Source organism: Lolium perenne, chromosome 5 (genome assembly GCF_019359855.2).
Source record: "Lolium perenne isolate Kyuss_39 chromosome 5, Kyuss_2.0, whole genome shotgun sequence".
Lineage (NCBI taxonomy): Eukaryota > Viridiplantae > Streptophyta > Magnoliopsida > Poales > Poaceae > Lolium > Lolium perenne.
The window spans coordinates 251,719,004-251,741,082 of NC_067248.2; the positions used below are offsets into that span (position 1 = coordinate 251,719,004).

At 45.7% G+C, this 22,079-nt stretch overlaps 2 protein-coding genes and 1 long non-coding RNA gene across 4 annotated transcripts; all 3 read right to left on the reverse strand.

Moving 5' to 3' along the window:
* Positions 1-8,123: 8,123 nt before the first annotated feature.
* On the reverse strand, positions 8,124-13,906 carry LOC127302700 (uncharacterized). 2 transcript variants are annotated; one of them, XR_007853080.2, is made up of 5 exons: positions 13,470-13,906; positions 11,250-11,356; positions 10,950-10,989; positions 8,849-9,510; positions 8,124-8,720 (listed from the first exon to the last, which is right to left on the reverse strand). It is a non-coding gene; the product is annotated as an uncharacterized lncRNA (long non-coding RNA). The 2 variants fall into 2 exon arrangements; XR_007853079.2 differs by having other exon boundaries at positions 10,950-10,994.
* A 3,236-nt stretch (positions 13,907-17,142) lies between these two features.
* Positions 17,143-19,310, reverse strand: LOC139831810 (serine/threonine-protein phosphatase 7 long form homolog). The gene is made up of 6 exons (XM_071821146.1): positions 19,170-19,310; positions 18,724-19,093; positions 18,229-18,648; positions 17,848-18,149; positions 17,507-17,771; positions 17,143-17,406 (listed from the first exon to the last, which is right to left on the reverse strand). Exons 2-6 carry the CDS (start codon positions 19,042-19,044, stop codon positions 17,143-17,145), a joined length of 1,572 nt encoding a protein of 523 aa, XP_071677247.1. The 5' UTR covers positions 19,045-19,093; positions 19,170-19,310.
* Positions 19,311-19,557: 247 nt separating this feature from the next.
* On the reverse strand, positions 19,558-21,654 carry LOC139831811 (uncharacterized). The gene has a single exon (XM_071821147.1). It carries the CDS (start codon positions 21,652-21,654, stop codon positions 19,558-19,560), a length of 2,097 nt encoding a protein of 698 aa, XP_071677248.1.
* Between the last annotated feature and the right edge of the window lie 425 nt (positions 21,655-22,079).

Genomic DNA, 22,079 nt, shown 5'->3' on the forward strand with positions numbered 1-22,079 from the left:
AACGCCGGCACGCAGAGCTAGGCGCAACGGGACGCGTCGCTGCGCCCTCTGCGGGAACTGCACCGTCGCTGCGCGCCAATAACTTCCGTCGCGAGGTAGGCGACGGTTAGGTTTAAATTAATTGTGCCGCTGACGGGTCGGCCCCGCCACTCCCCGCCTCGCTTTTCGTTGTGTCCGGCGTCCCCGGTGCGTCCCATGTGGGACGGGGACGGGCTCGGGGCGCCGGACACCGTATAGGGGCGCGCCGGACAAAAAAGGGCTTTGGGGGACGCGGCTGGAACGCATTTTTGGTCCGGCGCGCCCCAAATCCCTTTGGGGGACGGTTTGGGGGACGCGACTGGAGATGCTCTAAGCGTGCTAGAGGTGGAGTAGTGGGAGGATGAGTGACCGAGCGGGAAGTTTGACCACGAGTAAGTAATTTGACTAGAGATAAGTGTAGTTAGAGATAGAGACTAAGCTATGCAAATAACTAAAATAATAGAAATTCTGAAAAAAAATAGAAAAAAAAACGGAGTGAAAAAAATTAGAAACCCAAATGAATTAAATTTTTTTTAACGAAATAGCCTTTAGTCCCGGTTGGGGACACAAACCGGGACTAAAGGTCCTTCGCCCAGGCGCATGCTAGCCGCCCACGTAGACGGACCTTTAGTCGCGGTTCGCAACCGCGACTAAAGGGGGGGCCTTTAGTCGCGCTTAATTAGTCCTGGTTGCGCAACCGCGACTAATGGCAGTTGCGAACCGGGACTAAAGCCCTTTTTCTACCAGTGGTAGTTGAATCATGAGCATTTCGAATATTTATTTGTAAGCAACAATTTGATGTCTAAGCCTGCTCCTGAGCAGTTTCTTGGTGCATCCTTAGGTACTGAATAGTAGGTGCTTGATGACTGAATGCAGGGTACTGAATAGTGTGTCTTAATTCCTAGAAACCTTTTTTTCTATTGTTCTGTTTCTTTGTGTTGAACATATGGGTGCTTAACTAGTTGCTTTGAGATGATTAACAAGTTGCTTTGAGATGCCAATTATCATGAGTACTTAATGAGGTATGGTGCGGTGCTGAATTGACATTTTGTCTATCCCATGCACCCTAGATTTGACACTTATGCTTGAGATGCATGTATATTTCCTTTTGGGTGCTTAATATTGAGTGCCAGATGCATTAGCGTGCCGTTTTATCAACCAGAGTGTATTCCCATTCTTTGATATTCTCATTCAACCTGGATAATTTACTATATGGTGTACTTTGATATTTTGAATCATCAGACATCATATTGGGCAACATTTGCTTCCAAAAAAACACAAAGGGCTGAAATTCCATTATGATTGTTGGTCCCAAAAAACTTGATATGTACCACATTTATTGGGCAACCTGTGTTAAGATTTTAATATGTTTAGCTAACTGCCACTCCCTTAAATGTTGCTTGAAGACTAACTGTATATACTGAAATAAAGAGATATGCAGCCAACATAGGTTGTTTTAATTAGTACTGTGAACCAAGGCATAGCCTGGTGGCAGTGAGCTGCTGATAGCTCTTAGCCCGCCCGAGTTCGAGTGTCCCTACTCGCATTCTCGGTGTTGTGCACACAATTACCGCTATCAATAACCAGCGCTGCTGGGTTTCTTCCCCAGTACGGCCAATCATTTTTTTTTAATTAGTACTCAAGCATGTTGCTCACTGCTGGTGGGTGCTTAACAAGTTGCTTTGACGTGCCAAATCATATGGGTGCTTAACAAGTTGCTCTGAGGTGCTGAATCATATGGGTGCTTAACAAGTTGCTCTGAGGTGCTGAATCATATAGGTGCTTAACAAGTTGCTCTGAGGTGCTGAATCACAATCCTCAGATGTTCTTCGCAGGAAGATCTCAGGTCTCACAAGCAGTGCTTGTTCTAATTAGTACTCTTGATATGCTTAACTGATTAATCTAAGGTGCTGAATCATACGGGTGCTCTACAAAAACCTATGAGGTGCTGAATCAGTTGCAGTTTTATATGATCTAAAGCAATATTAAACCACTATGGTTCCAAGATACTTTATGGTTGCAAGTGTGATTTTAACCAAGTGCTGATAGTATCTTTGCAAGGTACTTGATGAAACTGCTCAGCTCAAGCGGTGGAAAAACCGTGGATGATGTCGTGACAGTAAAGACCAACAAGGTATGGACGACATCGTGGCAGTGAAGACCAACAAGGTGGATCTGGCAAACTGTTTATCTTTGGTTTGGTCACGCACCATGCGTTGTGTATGTCTTCAATGCAAATGTTTGCATTTTGCAAGTTGTTCTCTGCGATTTTTACATGAAAACACCTTAATGCGGAAGCACCAGACGGACCGTCACCAGATTTTGGCATATTACTGATTCAAATACTAACATGTGGATTTCATTGTTCTAAATAAATTCCTTTGAGGTGCTGAATCACATGGGTTTCTTAACAAGTTGCTTTGAGTTGTTGATTCATGTGGGTGCTTAACAAGTTCATATGAGGCGTTGAATCATGCCTATTGTGAACTAAAAACACACACAATCAAGAGTTTGTATTCATGTAGGTGCTTAATTAACAAGTTGCTTAATTAGCAAGTTGCTCTGAGGTGCTTATTATGTGGGTGCTTAATATGTTGCTCTGAAGTGCTGAATCGTGCAGGTGCTTAATAGGTTGCGCTCAGGTGCTGAATCTAACAAACTGAAGAGCTATGGCAGGGTTATGTGCCCTATGACCTGTGACAGCTTGTCATAGTAGTTTTGGGAATTTTTGCTCCTCCGCCAGCTTGTGATAGTATCTGTGCAGGTCAATACTGATTTCTTCTTCTGATGCACTGGTAAATTAGCATGTAGGTGTTTAATTTGCAAGATACTTGCCGGGTGTGCTAGTGGCACCATTTACAAGTTTCACCGAAGCTAGTTCGGTACCATAAATTGGCATGTACAGTAGGTGTTTAATTTTGACAAGTTTCTCTGAAGTTTATCTGCAGTGCATCAGTTAATTAGATGTACATGGGTGCTTAACAAGTTGCTCTGACATGGGTTGGCCGTGGCCTCCTGCACCTTAATGGGGTGGCCACCCTGCTGCTACGCCTACACCACGACTACACCTCCTGTTTGGTAAGCTCACGAATCACGTATGATATGGTTCTCGCCTGCTTTGTTAACTGTGGTGTGAGGATATTTGAATGGAGATGGGGTGCTGAATTTGTTTTATTGATGTCAATTCTAAGAGACACTTAATGATTATATTACACAATTTCGCGAGGCTGGTTCTTATTCAGTACCTAGCTCGAGATAATCATGTACCTCTGTATTCATGGACGGTTTTTGTGGGCAACCTGCAACTGCACATGTTTCTCTTGATCCTAAAAATGCATATCTTTTCATTTTAGCATTCAATCCTTTGGTGGAAGTATGTAGAGCATGAAACAAAATCTTCCAGTGAAATGAAACAATCATCAAGTGGTTAGTGGTGATAAACTGTTGCTTCTGTTTATATGGGTGCTTAATTAAAAAAAATGGTCTGGCCTGCTTAACCATTTGCTATGAGGTGCTGAATCATATGGTGCTGAATGCTGGTGCTACACCTCTACGGATATTTCACTAACACATGTCGTTGATTGATCTGCGTTGAAATTGTGTTAATGTTTCCATACTCATTCCTTTCCTTTACGTATAGTGCTGTCACCAAGCTATCATTATATATATATATACTAGCATAGATCATTGGAAACCACTAAGAGATCACATTTTTTTGCAGGTGACATATTGTGGGTCATATTATGGCATTCTCCATTCGTCAGGTTCTTGGTACTTAATGCCTGACTACTAGGTTCGGAATCTTTTATCTAATAAAATGGGCCGGCCGAAACACTAACACGTTTGTGTTGGTACCGAATGAAAATTTGGGCGATTTGCACAAAAATAACCCAAAACTGAAAGAAAAGCACAGACTGACCCTCCGGCGAAACTATTTCACCAATCTAACCCTTTTGTGTGGCGCCCCTCACACCGGCGCCACACATGCAATCGTGGCGCCCCTGTCGCTGGCGCCACAGACCCGTCCGACGTGGCCCGTCGACGCTGAGCTGGTGATCCCGATCCGACGTGGCAGCATGTGTGGCGCCGCTCCCGCCGGCGCCACACATTGAAAGTGTGGCGCCCCTGGCAAGGGCGCCACACATCCATGTCTAATTGCCCAAAACATACTGTAAGACAAATCGTCTGGGACTTAGCCGTTTTGGCGAGGCTCTTTGTGTGGCGCCGATGCCACGGGCGCGACACTAGCATGTGTGGCGCCGCTGCCACGGGCGCCACACAAAGTGGGTGGCCAAAACGGCTAAGGACTTATCGTCCGGAGCCCCTGGATGTTTTGGACCCAATAGTTCATATAAGTTGGCATGTATGGCGTCGATGCCACGGGCGCCACACTAGCATGTGTGGCGCCAGTGGGAGGGGCGCCACACATTGACTTGTGTTAAAACCATGAAAAATCCTACCATATTCCAACAGTTTTGACAACAAGAGCATTGCACTGAATATGTACCACACATTGACACAGCATAATGGTTCAAATGACAAATAAGGTTCGACGACATCAAGGTTTCAATTACAATAAGGTTCACAAATACGAAGGTTCGAGAAGATCAAGGTTCACACAACATAAAGGTTCGACAACAAGAACATAGCCAAAGGGACATCACTGCGTGGCAAAGGCTCCCTCCCCCTTGCCTTCTTCTTCTTAGATTCTTCAGCCAATTCTTCCTTCTCCCTTAAGTCACGAGCCAACTGAACGACCGAATCGAAGAAGTGGTGGCGCTCCTCCGTCTTTGCATCTTCCGTTTGAGCTCTTTCCTCCTTGATGCGTGCAGCCTCCCTAGCCACCTCTTCTAGGTGCATCCTATTGGCCCTCTCCCTAGCTATTTGCTCAAGTTGGCAGCTCCTTAGGAATTTTGCCCGTGCCTCGCGGTCCCGTTCGGCCTTCACCATCGTCATGCTCGTCATACTCATTATCCAACGGAGGTTGTTGGGCAATGGGAGATGGACAATGGGAGATTGGGTGGCTTCTTCTTGGCTCATGGGTGGTGGACTTCTCTCTCGAACGGGGGAGGAGGGCCGGTTAAGGTCAAGCTCGATACGAGCATCAACCGTCTTGGTTGCAAACAACTCCAAAGCCTTATCTTGTGACCCGGCCACCGTCTCCTTGTAAACGGACCAACGTTGCTCGGAGTTGATACGCATTGTCTTCCAACGGGTGTGCATTCCAAACCCCACATTATGCCTTCCCTCTAGCTCAACACCATCATTTGGCTCATTTCAATTCATTTCAATTCAACTCAACCCTAACTTGTGCTACCACCTCCGCAAAGCTAGGGCTAAGGTCAAACACCAAGTCAACCTCTTCCGGGTCCGGCTCTATGTTTCCCTTCAAGAAAGCATCCTTATCCACATGATGAACATGAACAATTCTTTCCATCCCCCTAGCATAATGGGAACAACACATACACACATGTGTTCATTAGTTACCATAATCAACATAATCTACCCATACAAACTAGCACACTACCATTTCTCCTACTTCAACAACCCTAACATCCAACCAAATCCATCTTCACCCTCAAATCAACCAAATCCACATCTAGGGTTTCACATATAGATTGGAGCAAATACACAAAATCAATGGATGAAAAGAGGGGGAACGGAGGAGATTACCTCAAGCAACGACTTGGGAACGATCTCCACGGACAGATCTGACGATTTGGTGGTAGATTTGGTGGGGGGGAGAGGGAGGGAGAGAGAGAGTCGGCCGCCTCCTGTTCTTGACCGAGCGAAGAAGAGAAAGGACGAACTGGTCGGGCTGGGCTGGGCGCGCGAGGCCAAACTTAAGTGGATGTGTGGCGCCCTTGCCAGTGGCGCCCTTGCCAGGGGCGCCACACTTTCAACGTGTGGCGCCGGCGGGAGCGGCGCCACACATGCTGCCACGTCGGATCGGGATCACCAGCTCAGCGTCGACGGGCCACGTCGGACGGGTCTGTGGCGCCAGCGACAGGGGCGCCACGATTGCATGTGTGGCGCCGGTGTGAGGGCCGCCACACAAAAGGGTTAGATTGGTGAAATAGTTTCGCCGGAGGGTCGGTCTGTGCTTTTCTTTTAGTTTTGGGTTATTTTTGTGCAAAAAAAGCCCGTCCAGGTGATGGGCTGTTAAGTACCTCGCCACTACTGCCTAGCCCAATGACCCGGGTGGGTACCTAATTGATTCAAATTTTGAATCGGTGTCTGCAGGCCCATGTGCTGCGACGACAGTGACGAGCAGAAGGCCCAGGACGGACGCAGTCTGCAGCTTTGTTGTTTTCTCTGCCTTTATGCAAATTTGTTTTCTGAAACGTGTACTGCAAACTGAGTTTGAATCTGACTACAACCAGATAAAAGCCGTGTACAGTCTGAACATTTTCCACTTGTGCCATGGGCTGACAAATGGCAGGCCATGCAAATGTTTTGTAAAACGGGTCGACGACGTGGTCAACTTGCAGAAGGGCTTTGCTGTAATTTTGTTTTCGTTGGGGACCTTTCTGTAATGTTTCCGAATTAATGCATTTTCTTTTACCCACAAAAAAAAAAAAAAAGTACTGATCTTGATGTGTTTGTGTGGTTATAGATGCGGTCACCCGGGTACTAGTGCATACCAAATGCTTGTCCTATATATATATATATATATATATATATGACATATTCATACTACACCTAGGTGTAGTTACACCCACGCGTGTTTCTTATAATCTAGAGAGTATCTATCATACCGAATAGTATGTACATGTAGTATGAAGTATATAAAACTATTTTGGAAGTATATATACTACTTTGTAGGTAGTATGTACATTTTTTTACGTAGACTCATTTTTTACGTATACATATGCATGTATTTCGGATATATAGTGCAAACTATGGGTTCACTTGCATTTTTTTCACCAAATTTGGTTTGGAGTATCTTAGATATAGTATACGAACATACTCAAACTGATAAAGTATCGTATATACTTCCGTACGGAAGTATATAGATATGGGAGAACTACACCCAGGGGTAGGAAGTATTTATCATATATATATATAGAGAGAGACGCGCTATTTGACACCCAGGGAGCAGAAGGGCCGATCTAGTGTGAGCCGCTGCATCCATCCTCGTCTGGCTCACCCGGCTCAACCACCCAGCGCGCAGGCTTCTTGTCCCCCGCGTCGGGAGAAAACAACAGCCACGTAAATGGCTGACGTAAGAACCTGCTAGCTAACGTAAAAGGACTGTTGGTATTTTTTCCTCGGACACCGCTATAAGTATTATGCACTGCTAGCTTCTCTTCTCAGTACCGCCAAACACTTTTGCACACTATCTATGTAATAATTTCATTACGAACTGATGATACCGACGCGCACGTTTGGAACCTGGCAACGGGCGAGGTCGACATCTCACGCGTTGAATGCTGCCGCGAGATTAGGACGTAATATAGCCATTATTGAATACAAATCTTTTTTGTCGTTTTGATTAGCAGATACGCGTGTTTATACGCCGCAGCGTCGTACGCAAGTGGCATGCGATTAAATGCCAGGAAGATCCGTACTCTCCGCATGCATGTATGCCGGCCAGTAATTTTAATGAGCATGCATGCATGCTGGCCAGCTTTCCCCCCTCCTTCATTAATACCGGTTATTTCTAAACAAACATATAATTAGCAAACACAGTTGCACATGTACATTGCAAAGAATTATCTTAACTAACATCATTTTAGATTGAACCATTCAACAAAAGTAAAGAAAATGCCTACTAAACTATTTGGGAATCTAAATTATCAAAATGGTAACAACTGAAGAAAAGAGTCCAAAAGAAAATGGATTTTATAGTATGCAGAAAATGGAAGTTGCAACTATGACAGTTAACAAATGGTGGACATACGATGCAACTATGACAGTTAACTAAATCATAAATAGAAACCTATTAATAAGTTAATAAATCGATTTCATGCATATTGAGTAATCCTGTTTACGATTTTTTCCATACGATGAATATATTTAATTCACCAATTAGTCATCGAGTTCTTGATAAATTCATGAGAATGAGAATGGAAAATCTGTACAAATACAACACACGAGATGACTGAGAGAAAATCAAAATGTCAACTCGTGTCAAGAGAATCGATCCAGGTCTTACACACAAAATGATGTAGCGACCCGAATCTACATGCAAAAAAGAAATTCCTATACTGCCTGCGTCCACTTCACATATAAGGCAGCGAATTACCAGAGCAAGTCCATGAACATCACGAACTACTCGCTCGAGGAGCTCGTCCTCGTAGGAGGGCCAAACGCTGCCGACGAGCTGCGTCAGTTCCAACTGAGCGCCGGCATGCGTACACCAAGCCACAACACTCGGCGGGCCAAACGTCATGGAGCTTGCGCTGAGGAGCACGGCGGTTGCGGGTGGTGGTGGACAGGTGGAGGAGCTGCGCTAAGTGTGTTTGAGCACGATGCCCAGCCGCTGACGCGCGCAACCTTGTGCCCGCGTACTCCTGCTCCATCTCCAGCTGCTTGAATTGTCGCCGAGCTTGCTGTCGGGCTGGTGCCCGTCCAACTCGGTTCGGGGGCGGAGGTCGGGTTGCCGGCGTGCGGATGCCGGGGCGGCAGCGCCAGACCTCGATGGCGGCGACGGTGGCCGTCTGGCTCGTCCGCTCAGTGCGGTTGAGCGTGGTGCGGCCCTACCGGGGGATAGAGTTAATGCGGCAGGGGTTAAAGATGTTGTCAGTCGGAGTCTGTACTTCGGAGCATGGGCAGACAAGGAAGTTAATGCTTCAAGTCTAAATTAACGGAAATACACACAATATACCTGATGGAAATACGCAAGTTGTCAGACATGTGCTGCTCTCTGATTGGGTGCAGTTTCATCCTCGCGCGTAGACGGGTTCCATTAGCTATTTTCGCTGATGATACCTACTTTACCACACATACGCAAGAATATTCTTGATTAAAAAATCTGCTGATTACACAGCATAAGACTTTGCATGATTATCACATTGCCTGACTACACGACGTAAGATTGACTGGCATAGCCTCATGTTTTTTGAGGGAGACTGGCATAGCCTCATGTTCCCATAGAATAAATGTGAGCAAGGCCTAACAAGACTGTAAATAAAATGAAGGAATTATTCATCAAACATTTAGTGAAGTACATGACTCGCCGTAAATATTTTTTGGTATAATAATACCACTGGGGTTTTGATTACTCATTTCCATCCTACTAGGCAACACGGTGCTGAAGGTCACCTCATCGGCACCTTGTTGGGGCTAGCATGACATATGTGAAGCCGCTCGGATCAGTTGCTTCTCATCAATCTCGAACTCGAATGCATCTTGCTGGGGCTAGCATGACATATGTGAAGCCCCTCAGATCGGTTGCTTCTTATCAGTCTTGAACTCGAATGCTCATCGCCAGCATGATCTTTCAGGTTGTAGGTTTGTTAAAAAAAATACGCCAAATGGATGGTGAATCTGAAAGCACCATAAGAAAGAAGGAGGCGTAAGATTATTTGTTTAGTAATATGTGTCAGCAAAAAATGAATTGTATGATAAGGTAAATAAAAATGGACAATTCATTACATGATAGTGACCCAAACTTTTGCTCTTGGCAAATTTAGTCAGTAGTTAGTTTGGCATCTATGAAAGAAAATAAGACAAATCATCTTGCAATCGGAGAGCGTCACTATAAGTGAACGCGCAACAAATTAGGCAAATGCTTCTAAGTGAAGAATAGATCTAAATTGCTCGTAAAATCAGGGTAGTAATTCTAAAAAAACTGCATAGACCATGATATGCACCGACTGTTAGTATTTACCAACATGGCTGAAACCTGACAACAGAACTTGAATTTCTGTAATAAACATGTGTAGATGCTTGGTTTGCAGCAACTTGAATCAACAATAGGAATGCGAACTGTAAGCAGTTACCAACAAACTCCGAGAAAGAATGAAATCAGCACGTTGAGCCTTGTAAAAAAAAACAGATGTGACAACGGATAAAATAGATACGGTTAAGTAGGTTGCATAACATCGTTAGCTGGACAGATCTAGTCATAATTCAGGTCACTTGACCATACAGCTATGCCAGTGATACGTACAGTCTAGAAAGCATGAGGCTATTTATCCATATAACTGAACAATCAGACACCAATCAACAACAAAAGTTGTTTCGAAAATGAGCCAAAACATATTTTAAATCTGCAAGCCCCAGCAGAATTGGAAACTTCAGAAATAAGATTTATTTTCAGAGATAAAGTTATTGAAGCATCTATATTATGTTTGGAGCAACTAATGCGTCACATGATAATAAGTATCACTGGCTAGCAAACCACCGGCGCAAGGGCCATATAACTTCACCATGTGAAGAGCTTAAGAAGAAAACATATCACTAATGATTTTTTTATTGAAAATAGACTAATTAATAGAAGGATATACTTACATGCATTTTTTTCCACATCTATCCATCTCAACTGAAGTTACATTAGCGGCATTGTTGGTTCTCGTCCATGGTTTTTGAGTCGTTGTATAGTCGTTGTATAGTCGCCGAGTCGTTTTCCAAAAATCACGGCGACTCGCGACTATACAGCGACTTATGGCCACTATACAGCTTTTTTGGTCGACTATACATGAGTCGCAGCATCAGGCAACTCACTTTTGAGTCGCGACTCAAAAACCATGTTCTCGTCAAGATATATATCATTTTCACTTCATGTATGTGAGTAACATTTTTACGACCTTTCGAAATAACATACTTACAAACTACAGTGGAACTATTCTCAAAACAAAATACAGCTGAGTGAGCCACGGAGACTAAGAGATTACCAAAAAATTAATAAAAGATTGTTCAAGCATTACGCATTTGCTTCTAGCACCTGGCAGTCTCACAAACACAGTACATAAAAATATTCTCACCTATTAGCAACACATATTTCCTCGCATATTCTCAGTGGATCTGCACTGGGAAACTTCAAATATCAGAGATGCTTACCATGATACTACCAAAGAGACTTGATGAATTTTCTGTTCCACTTAAACGTGATGTTTTATTGTTAAAATACTTCAGCTCTGTAACTTTATTATTATAGAATCAGAATAATTTGCCTTCGATTTAGTACTTACACATAGAACCTAGCTGAGCATGCCCACTAGCGCTAGATTTAAGATACCATTGTAGCCAATAACTTAGAAATTATGCACAATACGGGTGAGTACCAGGGACATCAGCGAGTGTAGTATACGAGTGTAGTATACCCAGCATTGTCCATGGTGCTGGCACAACCACCACCTGCCACATGAAGCAGTACTCCCACCTTGGTCCCCTGTTAAAACAAGGACACAATGTTGTTGTAGTAAAACTCAAAATGGCTTGTCAATGTAGAGAAGTACACTAACTTAGTTCATAGTTCTAGAGGCTACAAAATAACACTATATTGATCTGAACAAATTTCCTATGACATCCAACTGAATAGGAGCATCTAGACCTGAATAATGGGATCGATAAAACCTGAATAGAAACTACCAAATAATTCCGTTTTCTACTGCCAAACAATCTATGGACTATAATGCACCTGGAGACATGTACAAAATGATGTCAGCATTCAATTAATTCATAAGCTGACGTAAAACTACCAAATTCAATTTTGTAAATTGTAGCTTTTCATGTAGCAGAAGAGTAAGAGAGAAGTATACTAGAAAACAGTATATAGCACCAAAGGGAGCACATACGAAATGAAAAGCTTATGCTAGACAGAACAAAAGGTATTCCCATCTAGCTATCCACAGGGGAACGACCATATAATAGCTCCATGTGCAGAGCTTAGACTGGATGATATTACCAAGTAAAATAATACTTACAAACAAGACTAATTAATCAGGGTACTCAGACAGGCGTACTCCTTTATTTCTACATATACCTACTTCCACAGACAAACAGAAAACATTCGGGGCAACATCTTTGCTCTCAGTATAGCATTTCTACTGCACTGAATCCATCCACTACCCTCCCAAATAGACAGAAGTATTGAGCAAAGTTTATGAAAAAATGGAAATTACCAAAAAACAGAAGTACGCAGTTAATGGAAAAGCACGCAGATAATAATGCAGAGAATCAATATGAAATGAAAGTAAATAAACGAATGTCTATGGCAGTCTTACAGAGGTAAACAGTCAGGAAGAAGAAATTAATCAGATTATAGTTCTGAAGGACATGAAAAAAGGTTAAAGGTGAACATGAATCGTAGGCAAAAATGAGGAAATGGATCTTCCATATGTTATCAAAGGCTGAGCAGTGAACAGAAAATTAAGTGTATTTCACAAACGTGCCAAAAACAGATGCTAAATCTGCATGCTCCATTAGAAATTAGTTCCATGAAGGATGGCGACATGATACAAAAGAAAAAGACAACAATTCATTCCACGAGGGACAAGCAGAAGGTGTGCCGAGTTTTTTTTTTACATGTTAAGCTGCATGCCTAGTTATAATGTTGTTATCATCAATGAAAGAACAAAACCGGGCCATATTCAAATATCAAGCTTTAGCGAGAAATTAGAGAAATGCTTATAGGTGAATCTAAAAAATGTGAACTTCCCAAAAAAGCTAAATATAATCCTTAAAAAAAGGCAAAACGTATCTAAATTGCGTTAGAGATACGGTTGTAATTCTAAAGCATTTGCACAGATAGTACACCCATTATATGCATCGACTGACACAATTTACATTGAGCTAAATCTGATGCAGATCTTGGATTTCCGAAACAAACACTAGGTTTTGAGTAACATGAATAATTACTGGATCACAAAACTCCAAATGAAAAATAGTAACAGAACCTACACTATTGGATTCAGACTTGAGCTCACCTAATACAACTGTAATAGATCAGCTCCCTCACAATATTAACTAACCAAGTTATTCCATTCTTTATTGCCAATCAAAATCTATGTACAAAGATGCAACTGAGGACAGGTACAACTAAAACAGTAATCAATTAATTGAAAATCTTATGATCTTGAATAAATGAGATGATTAGCTTCAAAACTTGTGCAGAAAGCCAGAAACTGCCAGGTTAGTCTGTTCTTTATTTCGCCAAGAAAATGGACAGTGATGCACATGATGAGCACAATGTACAGCAGTCGCTTGCATTTTGTGAAGGAAAACGCACACAAGCTAATTCAATCGGCCTCTACTTTGCACTCCAAACAAATTCAGAAAAAAAGCAACCTAGGTTGTAAGTTCCTAGAGTAAATTTAAGGCGCTGCAATTCCCCTGTTCCTCATCGTTGTTGGAGCCAGGGCCAGAAAGTTCTGTATTGCAATCAGGTGGAGTCCGGGGGCGATCAATGGATCCACCTCTGCGATTGGGGACGGAATCTAACAAAAAAAAAAGCATAATGCTGCACGACAGAAAGAAGGAAAGGATTAATCGCTACACCGTACCTTCAAGTCGAAGCACACTCCGGCGGAGGAGACAGCGAGCCGTCGCCGGGGCGGAGTAGACGGCAAGCTGGGGGTGAGGAACGGGATGGTGACCGGCGGGAGAGCAGCAGCCAGCCGAACTGCTGCGCGAGGAACGGGACGCCCGCCTGGCCGCCTTCCGCTCACCACGTCGCCGAGTCCAGCCGTTGATCCCGAATCGATTCAGCACCGCCGTGGACACCCGCCGCTCGCCTCGATCCCCAGCTGAAGCTGCTCGCCGCCGGCCCTAATCCCCAGCTGAAGCCGCTCGCCGCCGGCCACAACGCAGAGCAGTCTCTCGCCGACCGCACCACTCCACCACCCGGCGATTCCAACAACCGCACGCACGGTACTGGATTTGACAACGGTGGATCTTGTTCAGAAAAAAAAAAAAAAACGTGGATAGCTCCCAGCACACCACGGCCACAAAAGTATAGAACCGTCGATGTAAATAAAAAATTAAATTATGTTGGACGTGGGGTGTAATTGGGTTCGGCCCGTCAGGTTCGATGGAGCCAGGATAAATCGGCGAATTTTTTTAAAATAATACGAATATTTTATTTAAGTGCAGTAATAGCGCGCGTTTTCAAAAAAATTGAAAAGTGTGACCCGGTCGGTTAGCAGCTGACCGATCGGTCTTTAGTAGACCGACTGGGAGGCGGCTGGCGGGCCCTGTCCAGTCAGAGACCAATTGGTCAGCTGTAGACCGATCGGCCTCCTAATTTCCCATGGTTTGCATGATTATTTTTCCACCGCCGATTTCCCACCATATTTGTCCCCTCTCTTATTCACACCGCCGTGTATTCCTCCCGTCCTTCCCGCCACGATCTCCCGCTAATTTTATCCCCCCACGTTCTCCCGCCAGTCCTTCCCGCCACGTTTTCCCGCAAATTTTATTCCGCCACTATCTCTCGCTATATTTTCCCGCCAGATTTTTGCCTATAAAAGCAGGCATCGACAGTCTTCGATGCACAAGTGTTTCTATCTCTTTTTTTTCTGTTTGCTCACCCTTAGCCATCATGAGTGTGCCGTGCTCTGACCAGGAGTTTAGGCCGGTGAAGGCGAAGGCTGCAAGTTTGCCCCCGGTGTGACTGCGGAGCGGTGTTGGTGCGGCCGTCTTGCTAAGGTTAAGCAGGTGGAGGATTTCTCCGACCAGTTCGGCATGAAATTTTTCATGTGTGCGAGCTATGAGCATGATCCACCCCGTAGTTCAGCTTCGTCGTCCACCAGGCCGCCGGTATGTTTGGACATAATTTTATGTTGACATTAATTTATTTATGAATGTGATTTAATGTTATTGTTTGTGTTGCAGTCTCCCCCGCCCCTATGCAAATGGTTTCACTGGATAGACACGGAGCAGCCGGACTGGGCGCGTCAGGAGGTTGAGGAGAAACACCGGCGTGCGTGGGCAACGTTCTTTGAGGAGGAGCGTTGGGAAAAGGTTCGTGCTAATGAAAAAGCAGAGCGAGAGAGGCAGATACAGAAACTTAGGGCGGAACAAGCTCGTAATCGCGAGGTGAATCAGAAGAGGATGGATGATGAGGCTGCACGTAGGTTTGCAGAGGAAGAGGTGCGCAGGGAGGCTCGTGAAGCGGAAAGGAAGAGACTAAGGGAAAGAGCTGCTGAGGCGCAAGCAGCAGAAGAACGCGGCGACAAGTCTGGAAAATGGCCACGGTGGACGCAGGGAAAGTAGTGTGATGTGTCGTACTAGCTATGTATCTTAATTTCAGTTTTAGTTTGTCATTGTATCTTAAATTCCGTTGTAGTGATAAGGCGTATTTTAATTCCAGCTTCAATGTATCTTTATTTCAGTTTTAGTATTAATGTGAAATGAATTTGCCGCAAAATTGTTGTGTCCGAAATTTTGGCTCAAGTGTTACCCGCCGAAATTTGCCGCCCAATTTTTCGCGCCCAATTTTCCAGCCATTTATTCCCGCCCAATTTTTCGCGCCCAATTTTCCCGCCATTTATTCCTGCCGAAATCTCCCGCCACTTTTTCCCGCCCAATTTTCCCGCTCAATCTTCCCGCCGGAAGTCATCCCTTGTAGCCTATAAAAACCCCCCACCGTTTCCTTGTGTTTCAGTGTATTCTGTGAAGAAGATGGATCCCCCATATAAGAATCCCCCCCATCTTTTCAACGAATTCATGGCCAAACCTCTTCTAGACGAGGCCCGCAAAGTGATGAGGGAGAGTAAGGTAGACACATTCGAGGAGTTCATCAGTAGCGACGCCTTGCTGCGTAAGGTGGGTAGGGAATTTGAGAAATATTCTTATGGGTGGCCAGTGAAGAAGATGCCTGCTCGCAGCCCACGGGAGATAAGGTGTGAGCTTATCAGGTTGAATGAGAAGTGGAAGTCACTAACATGGAAGAATGAAGAAGATAGGGAAAGGGATTTGAAATATCCAGCACGGTGGGCGGTTGAGAGTGAGGACGACGATGATATCTTTGAGCCTAGCAGCAAGGCGAAGAGAGCTGCATCGTCGAAGGGCAAGAGTGCCAAGTCCTCGAAGGGCAAGAGTGCTGCACCACCGGTCGTCGACTCGGATGACGACTTCGAGCCTAGCACGAAGGCGAAGAAAGCTGCATCGTCGAAGGGCAAGAGTGCCAATTCCTCGAAGGGCAAGAGTGCAGCACCGCCGATCGTTGACTCGGACGATGACTTCGAGCCTAGCACCAAGGCGAAGAAAGCTGCATCGTCGAAGGGCAAGAGTGCTGCACCGTCGGTCGTCGACTCGGACGACGACTTCGAGCCTAGCACCAAAGCCATGAAAGCTGCATCATTGAAGGGCAAGGGAAAGGGTGTGCTGCGTTCTTAGTTTAAGTTTTAGTTTTTTGATGTATCTTAAATTTCGTTGTAGTGATAAGCAGTATTTAAATTTCAGCTCTATTGTATCTTAATTTTGTACGCTGTTTTAATAAAGTACTATTGATTTAGCACGAAATGAAATATGCGAGCGGGAGATAAGTCATGCATACATAAATGTCTCATTCGTAAGTCATGCATACATAAATGTCTCATACATGAGTAATGCATACATAAATGTCTCATACATAGGTGATACATCAGCCAGGGGGACGGCGTAGTCTGGGCTGTCGTGGGGGTGGCGTAACACGGGGTGTCTAACCGAACCTGTCCGAGGCCCTGACGTTGCGAGCAGGGATCCAGGACCCGGACTCGGGGTCGTACTGCGTCTCCTGTGTGGCCTCTGGTGGAGGAGTCTGCATACCGACATAGTTCTGCTGTGTGCTGTAATACTCCATGTGCTCAGCGTCCTGATCACTAGCTCCCCATGAAGGATTAGATGCAGTGTGCTGTGTGTACCCTGTGGCACGAAACATAAGTGATGTCAAACTAAGTGGAGTATAATTTATACGGAACAGAATAGCTAGAATAGTACATACCCTGCGAGTATCCTGCTCCTCCCATGAAAGGAGCCTGCTGCTGCTGCCACTCGTCGAAAGCAGCTTGCTGCTGATAGTAGTGAAAGTCGTCGAAGGAAGGAGTGTGCTGCGACGAACCTCCTGCCTGGTCAGGAGGTGGTGGTCTAGGTGTCGCCATCGACGTGAGGCGAGGTCGTGATCCATGATGCTGGCCGTGAAAGTCATCGAACGAAGGAGTGTGCTGCTGTTGCCACGACGAACCTACTGCCCGGTCAGGAGGTAGGTGGTCTGGGTGTCGCCGTCGGCGTGACACGAGGCCGTGGATCGTGTCGTGTGGAGGGCCGCGGTGGAAGGAGGTGGCGCTGAACGACGTCGGAACTACGGCTGCACGTGATAGCCGAGTAGATCCCGCGTAGCTTCTCCTCGAGACGCCTCAACCAGGACACCTGCTGGTCGCGCGGCTGCAGAAGAGGCCCACTGGACACTTGACGTGTGTACTGAGCGACTTCATCATGTAAGTCTGAAGTCATTTGGCCCTGCAAAAACATGGTAGATCATGGTAGCATATAAACCGTAGAACCCAATATATATATATAAACGACAAGTATGTTGGTGGAATAGAAAAGTAGTACGTACCGCATGTTGTCGACTACCGGCTGTGGACTGAGTCGGGTACATATCGTACATAGACGCTGGAGGCGCCTCAGCTGGATCTATCGGCGGGATGAGGCGCACTCGCGCTGCTGCAGTGTACCTCTGCAGATATGCCTCAAACTCCTGTGGACTAAACTGATCACCGTGTCGCCAGAGGTGTGTTGTCGCGGTCAGCCACTCATCAACATACGAGCCAACGCGCTGAAGCCACCATGTCGAGGAGTGGCTCGTACCCTTCCTGTTGTACCTGTAGAAAATTATTGTGTTGTAAGCCGAACCCTTCATGATAAACAATCTTAACCTTAGCGACGCTCTGAACTTACTTGTGGACGTAGGCAGGGAGAGGTGCTATCGGTGGAGGAGGATCGACCAACTGGCGAGAACCGAACTGTCTCATGATCCTCTGCTGGGCCATTACCTCCACGGACACATCGAAGATGATCTTCGATTGTGTCATCCAGTACGCACAATCTCTATAGCAGAGGACTGAGATCCCGCCGGGGTATCTTGCATGCACTGCTGCCGCCGTATAGGGCTCCCAGATCACCGCCCTATCATCGAGCACGTCAAACTGCTCCGTGAACGCAGGGTAGCAGTTCCTGACCTGGTCGCGAGCAAATCGTCTCTGCGGACAGAAAAAGAACAATAGTCAGGTACACACATAGTAGTATAAATTACAAAAGAAATATAGTCATTACATGTACCTCGCGACGTGTCCAAATTATACCAAACGTAGGCATGTCGATGTGGTCCGCATCATCGAACCAGGTTGCCTCGAAAGGGCGTTCAGCATCTATGTCTGGTCGACCAATTGGGAACCTCTCCCACGACCATAGCTGCAACAATAGTGGGCAGCCAAGAAGGCCAGACTTGGGGGAGACAAGTGTACAAGCATTGCACAAACTTCGGTACGTGGCTGCTAGAACCGCGGAACCCCAACTCCGCGGTATGATGTCATCGGCGGTTGTAGCCTCTGCTATCTCCTGCGCAATGGGGATGTAGCGCCTGCTGATGGTGGTCTGATGGTTCTCTGTGAACATCACCTTCCCAAGCAGCCACATAAGGTATGCCTCGAGACTCCTAGTGATTTGTGCCTCACTCATCGGTGCTGTGAACTGTGAAACCTACAACGAACAAAAAAAAAGATGTTAGCTATAACAACACATTAACAATAAATAATTTTCAATAGCAATGCTTACCTCGAAGTTGAGTAACCAGTCACACTTTGGACCATGGTCCTCACAGAGAAAATCAGGCTGACCCACACGAATTCCCTGAAAACGTGCAGGCATTTGTTCATCCCAGTCCACTGGTTCTGCCAGCGGGCCTATGGCCCGACCAGCCAACGGTAGGCCCAGTAAGTAAGACACGTCCTGCAGAGTAGGGGTCATCTCTCCCCAACGAAAGTGGAACGTGTGAGTCTCGGGCCTCCACCGATCCACAAGGCTGGTCAGCAGGGAGTGGTCGTACTGAAGGCGCTTGATTGGCGTGCCCCCTCGCTCACCGATGACCTCTGACATAGTGGCCTCAACCAACCGAGCGAAAGGTAGAAGTCCAGCCCACTTCAACCTACAAATTCATATAAGAATCCAATGAGTATGTGTGAGTACTTCAAATTAAATATATCAAATATAATCCCACATACCTCTGAACCCAACCGGGGTGTATCTGCCAATTCTGATTAGCTCCGCGTGTCACCAGTGTGGGAAGGCTATTAGGACTTTCCTCTAGCTTCGCCGCACGGTGCGCCTTCTCAAGGTCCCTACTGAGCAACGATCTTCCTGCCATTTCTGTAAACAACAAAACATATTTGCAAAATTCACATGACATAATACGAATATATATTTAAGTAACATACAGGACCACAATAAAATTGCAAAGTAGTTCCATACTTATTACAAATTCATTGTTCAGTACATAAATTACAGTAACATAGTTTCACATTTGAGATTGCAAAGTAGTTCCATACTTATTACAAATTCGTTGTTCAGTACATAAAATTGCAAATAAGTTTCGAAGTAGCGCCTCGCCGCCTAGTTTCTTCCCCTCCCGCGACGTCCCCTTGTGCCTCGCTGCCCCCTTCCTGCTGGGCCAGTGCCGAAGGTTCTACAATTACTGTCCCAATGGCCAAATTGATTGCATAGGAAACATTGTCTCGTTGGCCCTCCAGCTTCAGATTCATCCATATCATTCCGGATGCGCTGCGATGGCCGTCTACCGATGCTTGTCCTCAGTAGCGTTGGGTTTGGGATATATCGCCTTTCACCAGGGTTTACAGTGTTGAAATTTCCCATTGACCGAAGTCCTTCTAGCTCACCGGTCCAGGTGTTGAGCACGGCCTCCTTAAGATAATACGGAGAGACGAACGAGATTTCCGACATCCCCAGGACACCACAAACAGCTAACACATGTGAGCAAGGAAGATGAAGCAACTTTGGTTTGTTGCATGTGCACTCGCAAGTTGGCCATTCTTCATTGCCAATTTTCACATCATGCGTTCGCTGCGGATTCCCACAACCGAACCTATCTGTAGGTAACCGTACTTCGAACCTTCTTTCCACATTACCAATTTGAACAACAGGGAGATGCTTAGCTTTCTCCTTCTTCTTATGCATGTACTCCATAATCTTCGAACAATATGGAGTGGTTGGTTTGTTCACCATGTGCATCCGAGCCTTCTCACGTCTCTCTCTGTAATATTTAACTGTGCCCATGAAAATACCCTCTACTATAGCTGTAAGTGGCAAAGCTCTATTGCCTCTCAGCACAAAGTTATACGACTCTGCGAGGTTGGTTGTCATGACGTCGTATCTAGCTCCATGTGTATCGTGCAACAAAGACCACCTCTCCGTAGGCTCATGCTCTATCCACTGCTCAAAGTTTTTAATCTGCCTTTCCTGCCTTCTCCTTATTCCAGGCGGGTCAAATCCGGGCAAGTCGCACAGACCTTGGGGTGCCTCATAAACTGGTGCTTCTACCGCTGTTGTTCCTGCTGCAACGGCCTGCATATGTGCTGCTATGTTTGCATCTCGAGCTGCTTTCCTCTCCACAACTTGTTGCTTCGTCAACTCCTGCAGTTTACTACGCAAAAAATTATACTTCCACTGCTGGTTCTGGATGCACAGCCTCTTGAAGACATTCATAAGGTCCTTCTTCCTGAATTGTGTGTAAAAATTGGCCCCCAGGTGGCGCATGCACCAACGGCTCTCAATGTCAATCCATGGAGTTTGTTGCCCAGGCTCTTTCAGTGTCTTAATAGCTTTCAGTATACCTGCATGCCTGTCATGAAGGATGCAAACATTCGGCTTGTCCTTTACAATTGAAATCTTCAACTGCCTGAAAAACCATAACCAGCTTTCGGTGTTCTCACTCTCCATGAAAGCAAAAGCGAGTGGCACGATTTGATTGTTTCCGTCCATTCCAATGGCGGTCAAGATTTGACCCTTGTACTGACCGGTCAGAAACGTGTCGTCGACACATAACACGGGTCGACAGTGTCTGAATGATTCGATGCATACACCGAACGAGAAATAGACTCTATGCAGAACCCTGTAAGATGGGGACTCCGGCAAAAACAAGTCCTGGATGTTCACATATGTGCCTGGATTCCTCGCCTGCAGCGTCTGCAGCATACGAACAACAGCGTCGTATGCGTCTCGAAACGAACCAAACCTCATCTCCATCGCCCTCTGCTTAGCCCTCCAAGCCTTGCCATAAGAAATGGTGTAAAAATGATGCTTCTTAACATTCTTCTGTATGGCGTTTACTCTCATGGCTTGCCCTTCCACTATTTCAGTGTACAGCAGCCGGGCTATGAGATTAGACGACAGGTTGCAATGATCATTGCGGATACTTGCAAGCTCACAACTGTGCGGCACAAAGTCGCTCACACGCCATGTTGTGTCATACTTAGGAACATACCCATGCACCCTTCCGGGACAATTGATGTCCACACATTCCATCGTCAGGTATTTTCCAGATGACACGGTTGTTCTCAGCTCCCTCTGGCTCGCCATTGCCCACTTAATTATTGCATCCTGCATATGTCGCTTCGACGGAAACATGGCCCCTACGGCGAGATTGTTCTGGTGATACTCCCAGTTAGAATCAAGGCCATCATTGATTGTCATTGGGCATTTAATAGCTGTGATTCCATCTACCAGGAATAGGCACCTCCTCCCCATCATCAGACTCATCGGAATCATCATCATCAGTTTCACCTTCTATATCTTCCTCTTCCATCTGATTCTGCCTGTATCCATTTTCTTCGTCACCATCAACCTCACCGTCTTCTCCTGTGTAACCATCACCCTGGCCACTATAAACATCTTCCGCATGGCTGCTCTGTTCAGGCTCGTAACCACCGCCACCGCCGGGTGCTTGACTGCTCTGGCCTGATTCGTAACCACCTCCTCCACTGTAACCGCCTTCAGGAGGCGCTACCTCCTTCGCCACCGGAAGAACTAATGCCACATGGTTAGTTCCTCTCCTTTCAGATCCTTTTAACCAGCTCACCCACTTAGAGGTATCATCTACAGACCTCAAATACCACAAA

What these genes read in the sequence shown, in the direction of transcription:
- LOC139831810 (XM_071821146.1), bottom strand. Translation starts at nt 19,044, where the DNA reads ATGTCAGAGGTCATCGGTGAGCGAGGGGGCACGCCAATCAAGCGCCTT. An exon ending in TAATTTGGACACGTCGCGAG is followed by an intron (nt 18,150 to 18,228) that starts GTACATGTAATG and finishes TTCTGTCCGCAG; the next exon opens with AGACGATTTGCTCGCGACCA. An exon ending in CTCCCTGCCTACGTCCACAA is followed by an intron (nt 17,772 to 17,847) that starts GTAAGTTCAGAG and finishes AATTTTCTACAG; the next exon opens with GTACAACAGGAAGGGTACGA.
- LOC139831811 (XM_071821147.1), bottom strand. Translation starts at nt 21,654, where the DNA reads ATGACAATCAATGATGGCCTTGATTCTAACTGGGAGTATCACCAGAAC.